The following is a 7,921-nucleotide window of genomic DNA, read 5'->3' as shown; positions in this document are numbered from 1 at the left end:
AGCAATCAAGTGGTTTATTAGTGCTGCTCTTAGACCAATAAAAACAGAAACATCTAATATAATAAGTTAAAAAGTACAAATTTGGATCCCCCTTCACTAGAAAATCCCTTCCCATGAACAGTGGAAGACAGATGATCGAATAGTACTGTAACTCTTCTAACTGATTTTCAGAAAATGATCATAGTGGTGCTTGACTTGAATCTCCTCCCATGGTTTCTTGTTTCTTTCTGTTTTTTCAAGAATCTCTAAGCTCTAACAGTAAAAAGTGATTGTCCTTTTTCCATGATTCTCCTTCACTTTGCTATGGGAATTATAAAAGGTCCATAGAACAGTAACACCCATCAAAGACCCACTCTATTACTGCAACTTGGCTTAATTTATTAAATTTTGAATTTTTACAGATACTGGTTCAAGAACTGAAGTACTTGAGTGTGACCCATTATGCTTATGCTAGGTATAAATCATTTCACAATACACTGTTAAGATGGTATGTTGTTATGAATCTTGGCAAAATCAAGAGTTTTCTTGCCTTGTAGCTTGCTATGGACATAGTGATAACTATACTCTCCATGATTGTATCTTCTATACATGCTGGGCCTGTTTTTATTCACCAATTCCGGCAGAGGACCTAGTTCGATCTCATAGCTTGGAGCGTAGAACGTCACGATTGAAAGGCGGTCTTTCTCCTTGTGTGTCACTGCTCTGTGTTCAACACTCTTGTATTTTCCATTGGTGAGAACCTGCATATCGTCATATGCCATTTGTAACAGTCTGTGTAGAACTAATCCTTAAAAGCTAGCCATTAAAGAGAGAGTGCCCAAGTCTAACTCAAAAGTAAAAAAGAGAGGTGTCTGCTTACTTCTATGGTGTCACCTATATTGATGACAAGAGCATCTGGGACAGGTTGAACAGGCACCCAAGTGTCGCCTTTGAGGATCTGAAGACCCACTGAACTGCCTTTGCCTTGCTGCAACACTGTGAGGGCACTTCCATCTGAGTGAGGGCTCAGACCCAGCACCAGGTCTGGCCTTGAGCATGGTGGATAGTAGTTCATCCTCACTGCTTGCACAGCCACCCCAAACATCTCATTGAAAATTTCTTTCTTCAATCCCAGGGTCATGGCTATAAATCCCAACAGAGTTTGACAGAGTTTCCTGATGTTTCTTGAGTATGTTTCAAGCGTCTCACTGCAAAACAAAAACCCAAAAGTGCATATGGATCAATTAACTCAGATCAATGCAAATGAAACTCACCCAACAAAGCATGGAGACTAATTATCACCTGAAATCAACTGGTTTTGTTGGCCAGAGTTTTGGGTTTCTCATGCTGTAGGGCTCAACTCCTAGAGCTAACATGTTGCACCAGTCAAGCTTTTGATCCTCAGAGAACACAAAAGCATGACCATATCCCTGAATCGTCCCTGGAGGCATTGGGTACTTCTCCTTTTCCTCAAGAGGTAACATGAAGAATTCCATAGCTACCTTCTCCATTCTATCAAGCAAACCAAGGAGTATCCCATGGTTGATGACCTATACAAAATATGTGAATGCTCAGAACAAGCTATTATTCCAAAACAAAGAAAGAGAATACATTTGTGTTATACCTGAAAGAAGCCCCACTCCTCACAGGCAGCAGCTAGTTTGGATAATTCTGTCTCAGCTTCTTTCTTGCCACCAAAGAACTTTGATAGATCAATAACAGGGACAAGCAGGGAGGAAGCTTGAGAGGCCACGGCCACTGTCGGCCTCTCAGACATGTCACGGACGTATCGGTCTGGTACGGTGGTTGGTTGAGTCTTTCTCAGTTCTTGAACGTCTTCAATGTGACCAACCTTGATTGAAGAAATGGGTACAGGAGCCATGGGGGTAAAGTGAAGAACTCTTTTGCAACCTTTTGCTGGGCACTTGGGATTTCAGAAATGTATCTTCTGGGAGTGAGTGAGAGGCCTATTTATAATGATAGTTATTCCTCTATCACGTGCTATGGAAAATCCATGGAGAAAAATAAGAAAGAGACAGAAAAAAAGGAGAGAAAGAAAGGGAAACAAAGAAGATAGGATAAGGATTGAGCAGCAACGAAGCTGTCAAGGAATCAGCTCTCAGCCTCTTATCTTTGACATTTCTTTCACAACACATTCAAGAGGGCCCCCATAATTTTGTAGTAGAGGGATTTAAGAGGTGTCAAGGTATTAATGTTATACTCTACCCTAAGGGTTGAGAACCCTAATTCTTCCATAGCTTTAAATGGACATTACAAATGAAGGAAGCTCTCCAGATCCTCTGCACCTATCCATCCTCTTCACTAAGAGGTGTCGATCTTACCGTTTAGAGCAACTCTACGTTGTAAATACTCATTATTTATCATAAAAGCTCATAACTTAGGTTCTTTTTTGTATTAATTCTCATTTTTTATTATGTCTATTTAAAAGAAATAAGTACAAGAATTCATTATTAGTCAAGAATGAAAAATGGTTTGGTGAATTTTGTCAAAAATAAATTATGGAAGAAAAATAAGATTGGTATATCAAAATAAAAAATTGTTAGAAAATGATAATGAGCAAGTGAGAAAAGAGAAAAGAAATAAAAAGTATGAATTTTTAAAAGAATGTGTATTGACTATTCTACCCTCATCTTAACTATAAAATTTTAAGTAAACCTTTGCATAGATGAAGAGAATGAAATTCTCATCATATTCCATAATAGACAAAAAGTCTATTGTGGATTTTAGAGAATTTTTTTATTTTAAATAAAAATAAAACTGATAATAGATGCCAAACAATTTAAAATAATGAAAAATTCCAATAATTGATAATGATAATAGATACCAAAAAAAGCCTTAATCTACTTACATAACATAATTTCTCATTAAATAATGAGGAGAGAATGGAAAATACAAAAAATTAGTATTTGGTAAGTTAAAAAATAGAAGATACATAAATTTTTAAATACCAAGAATAGCCTTACTCTACTTACATAACATAATTTTTCATTAAATAATGAGGAGAGAATGGAAAATACAAAAAATTAGTATTTGGTAAGTTAAAAAATAGAAGATACATAAATTTTTAAATACCAAGAATAGCCTTACTCTACTTACATAACATAATTTTTCATTAAATAATGAGGAGAGAATGGAAAATACAAAAAATTAGTATTTGGTAAGTTAAAAAATAGAAAATAAATAACTCTGAAATAAATCAAGAATTTAATTCAAAATTTATGTATCTTCTCTAACTTTTAATTCCAATAAATAAATTAGGCAAGAGAAGATACTTCCTAATACCTTATGGTTTTTTTGCTTGGAGAGGAATAAGCTTGGGGAAACAACAAAGAAAGTTATGTCCCTCCTTGTAACTTGCGCTACTTAAAGCTCTCATAACTTAAATCTTTTTTAAATTCTTAACTCAAAAAAAATAATAAAATAAAACACTCTTCTTAAATTATATCAACTTTTTCAAAACTGTTTTTTGGGTAATAGGTGATTTTATACATTGGGAATGGTTATATTATATAATAGACAGGGCTCACCCCTGGCTTCGAGGAGACTTGAACTTTGATTTCCTATTTGGAAGGTTTTTTACCAACCATCCCTTTGGGTTAACTTTTTCATAAATTCTACTTATAAAAAAAAAAAAAATTAATAATAATAATAATAATAATAATAATAATAATAATAATAATAACTTACCATAAACTTTGATAACTTAGTCTAATCAAATCATTAATTTCTTGTAATTATCTTAAGGTCTGTTTGATTACATGAGTTTAAAGATTTTAAATCTATAGTCATAATTCAAAAAATTAATTGTTTGATTAACCTAAATTTGTAGAAATTTCATTATGAAAAACTGTTTGGTTGACAGTGATTTTTTTGAATGCGCAAATAGTTAGTGCTTTTGTAGTAAAGGTGAAATCCAGATATTTCACCCCATACCCATAAAAACATGTAAAAACGCCTCCCAACGAAGAGGTTATAGATTCGACTGTTCCTGATGGTATATTTAAATTATATAGATCCTGGGATGTACTTGAGGTGAATGTAAACTTGTCCTAATAAACTTCAGGTTAAAAAATAGAAAAAAGAAGAAGGAAGAAACATGTAAAAATGATTCTATAAGAATGAGTCTCTTAGAATGAAAGGTTACCAAATACATGCTTTGTATTCTCATTGGGTTCGTTCTTTAATAACAAAAAAAACCACAAGCCAACACAGAAAACAACAAATTCTGTAAAACTTGTTTTTCAAATCACTATTCTCATTAGGTTCGTTCTTTAATAACAAAAAAAACAAACTGGTTAGATGGAGATATACTACCCATTCTTCTGATCTCCATGAACAAAAGAACATCAGATACTCTCCACTCAAGTGCACATTGCACCATAATTTGTCTCACAACCCACTTGACAATAGGTAAGCCAAAAGTGTTGTGTCAAATGGATTGTGGGTTGTGAGACATAAAGTTTGGTGGAAGAAATCCAAACCAATAAGACCATTACAAAACACATCCAAGCTGGTGCAATGATTGGGTTTACAGCAATGTTTTTCGTTTTGGAATATAATCTACAAGAGTCCCACCATTTGAATATGGTACCTGTCTATGGAACCTTAGATTCTGGGATCCGCAGTGGAGTTATTCATCCAAAAGAAAAAATTTGATTTGCATCATAGCTAGAGAATGTCTAAATTTATTCTATATTTATGATGCAAGTTCTCTCATACTATTTTCATTGATAAGAATTTCAGAACAAACATCAAGCTTAATAATGTTTTCCAGATTGATCATTCCATCTAAAAAGGTCAGGATTAGCAACTGCGCAAATTTATAATTTCATTGACAATAAAATAATTTTGTCAAATTGTATAAAATTGCAATAATTTAGTATTTCCATTTGATTTTGCATGACTGCGTCGTTCATCTCTTCTACATATCCAAGATGGCCAAACCTAAAACCCTGGAAGCTACAAGATTAAGTGGGCAACATTTCCTTTGATTTCCACACAAATAAGGAAAGAAGGTGAAGGAAACTGGTTTACAGTTCCTCCTTGTTTGATCACGCAAAGTGGAGAATGAATGATGATGATGATGATGATACTATTGACCAAACCATAGTAGTTCCTGTGAAATGGGTCACTACTTTTCTTCCTGATTTCATAGTTCATGTCAGCTGAAAACCCTTCTTCAGCTATTGGAACTGGCAACAATTTTATTAGAACTAAGCTTAACTACAAAGGGAAGCTTCTACCAGTTTTCTTACTTTCTAAAGTCTCCATGTGTCAAGTAGAAGAGGAGTACTTGCAGACCCACAACCCTACATCCTGCAATTTCTTTATTCCATGCATGAATCTCTCCAAGAACCAAATCTCCGATCCACCACGTGAAAAGGATGCTGAGAAGTAAAGATACATGGAGGGGCCTTCACAAAGCTAAAGTAGTTTCTGGACTGAAGTTCAGAACTTCTGATGGGAGGTTCTGATGTTGAAGTCCAGATCTGCTAGCTAGCTACCCATTTTCGAGTAGGGGCCAGGAACTCCTCCAACATGATGATGACTAGAGACACTAAAGAACCTTATCTTTGTTACTGGGGCATCAATTAATAGGCAACTCCACAACTTGGATTAGAAAGTGGTAACCCATAAGAAAATTTTTCAGACTACAGAGAGGGAGTCAAGATTTAACATTGTCGGGTCTAATGATGATTACAAAAAGAACCAAGTAGATTAAGAGAGGATTCACATTCAATGGAGAGGCCGAGAGCCAAGTGTTGATATTTCAAAGATTTCTATTATGAAAATTTTCGAAAGATCTAAAGGAAAAATAAAGAATTTCGAATAATCAGAGGGGGGGCCATGCCCTTTGGCCCTGGGAAAGATCTGCCTTTGTTAGGTTATATAGTATCTCTATAAACTTTACCTGTGTAATGTTACTATGATTTTATTGTCGATTTGAGATCATTCTCTAGAGTCTTGTACTCCATTAATAATGAAGTTGCCTTTTTTCCATCTTAGGTATAGACAATCTATAAGTTACCAGTCACCTCACCTGTCCAACTGTGTATGAACTCCACCTAGTGGATACTACCGACCCCACCAAGGAAACTATAAGTGCATTTGTACCAGATTTCAGCTACTCCCTCTATTGGCCATTGCCTTTGCTTTGGATTCTCTCTTCTCCTGGCCACTCTTTGTCCTTAGTTAAAAACAAATTAAAGTCAAGACCCATCTTCATCCCTAGAACGTAAGTTCCTTTCCCATGGGCATTATTTACTTTGTCAGAAGACAAAGTAGTGATTGATGAAGCAGCAGAAAGAGATCAGATAATTGATCTACAGAAAATAAAAAACACATGAAAGAGAGATGATATATATTGCTCCAGTACTACTTTCTATTAATAATTCATGATTCATGATCATGTATAATATAAAACATAATCAGTATGCTTTTTCTCATGCTTCCTCATCACAAAATAGGAGTGGGACAATGTGAAGCTCACTAGTGGTCTCACATCTGATTCATTTTGTCAGAACTCAAGGTGGGTCTACCCCTATTATGCGAAAAAAGAAGTATGAAGAGAGCACAAACCTCTATCCTGTTAGGTATGTGTTTAATTAGTGATGAAATGGGAGAATTCAGACACTTTGGGGTGGAAGGAGAGGGGGGCTTCTGATCCAGTTTCTCACCTCAGTTTCAAAACTTTATCTTGCCCAGTTGCTGCCCTGACAAGTACATAATTATATGATGCATATGGTCTAAGGAAACAGTGGGACTAGGGGGTCCCTCCCCCACATTAGACAGACTTAAAAGTCTCTTCCATGGCCGGCAGACACTTCAGAGCACCACCAGATTTTAGAATCATTGAGTTCTGAAAAGTAAACTCCAATAGCAAATATGCACTCAGTACTGAGTACCCAAATGTGTTCCCCCTCTGGACTGGTTGCTTGTCGGAGAGAACCACTATGGTTGATGGCAAATTGTCCCCAAAAGTTACTGGTTTAGGTTGTGTTGAAGGCCACTTGTGTCTACTTATATAGAGCTAGGATTATTTTATCCAGAGCATTTGAACTCTGAATTTTAAAGCTTTGTAAATCCCTGAAATAGTACCTGCGTGCTGTCTCAATCTCAATCTCAAGAGTGGCTGTCACATATCAAACACATTCTCTGGGAAATGCATGCATGTATATAAAGTCAAACAATACCGACGAAGGGCACCAGGTTTTTGATGAATTTTTTTTTTTTTTTTAATCGAAATAGATATATTGTTTCCTGGAGTTGAATTATTGTTGCATATCCAGAATGCACAGACTAAGCAATGGGGAGCTTTATTATCCCGTATCTGCCAAATCCACCAAACTATTTCATTTTGTTAGTGTAATCAATGTTTCCATAAGCTTTGGCTTTGGCAGGTCAATCAATGAAAAGTGACACACATATAGCCATAATCACCTAAGGCAACCACAGTGTTGAAAATGTGATCTTCACTCACAGAGTAATCTTCCGTACCAATTCAATTCATCATTCAGTTTTTATAGTTAAAACTCTATAGATCTTGAATGATTATGTATGAGAGCTTATCATACGTCTTCTCTTCCATTCTCAAATGATGTACTGAATAGCTTTTGCCTAGTATGACACAAGCAACTTTTATGGTTGCTTCTTGGAGAGAATAGAACATTTAAGGCAATAGAATCATCAAGGGGCAAGGCAAACAAGATTCTTTGCTAGTGCTTGACCCTTTCCAGTTCCCACCAACAAAAAACAACTTAGCTGATATGAACAGGAACGCAGTTCCGGGCAGCTTTGGCTGATTTTACCAGTGGAAGGTTTGTGGTTTTGGTTTTGCCATGATAATAAGACAGCTTCTTTTTCATTCAGAAAAGTCTTTAAAGAGAGACAAGTAGTGGAAGTGACCTTTTCTTGTTCTGGG

General features: G+C 35.7%; 1 protein-coding gene across 1 annotated transcript; it reads right to left on the bottom strand.

Moving 5' to 3' along the window:
- LBO1 (2-oxoglutarate (2OG) and Fe(II)-dependent oxygenase superfamily protein) lies at nt 1-1,904 on the bottom strand. The gene is made up of 4 exons (XM_089163060.1): nt 1,604-1,904; nt 1,282-1,529; nt 860-1,187; nt 1-740 (listed from the first exon to the last, which is right to left on the bottom strand). Exons 1-4 carry the CDS (start codon nt 1,859-1,861, stop codon nt 480-482), a joined length of 1,095 nt encoding a protein of 364 aa, XP_089019186.1. The 5' UTR covers nt 1,862-1,904; the 3' UTR covers nt 1-479.
- Nucleotides 1,905-7,921: the final 6,017 nt, after the last annotated feature.

This window comes from Hakea prostrata, chromosome 7, assembly GCF_041222555.1.
Source record: "Hakea prostrata isolate BN-2017 chromosome 7, UWA_Hpros_2, whole genome shotgun sequence".
In the NCBI taxonomy this organism is placed as follows: domain Eukaryota; kingdom Viridiplantae; phylum Streptophyta; class Magnoliopsida; order Proteales; family Proteaceae; genus Hakea; species Hakea prostrata.
The sequence above is the reverse complement of the archived record's forward strand: the minus strand, read 5'-3'. Positions and strand labels throughout refer to the sequence as shown.

Coding starts and splice junctions, on each gene's coding strand:
- LBO1 (XM_089163060.1), bottom strand. CDS start 1,861: ATGGCTCCTGTACCCATTTCTTCAATCAAGGTTGGTCACATTGAAGAC. Junction 1,188..1,281: donor ACAAAACCAGTTGATTTCAG/GTGATAATTAGT, acceptor TTTGTTTTGCAG/TGAGACGCTTGAAACATACT. Junction 741..859: donor ATATAGGTGACACCATAGAA/GTAAGCAGACAC, acceptor GACGATATGCAG/GTTCTCACCAATGGAAAATA.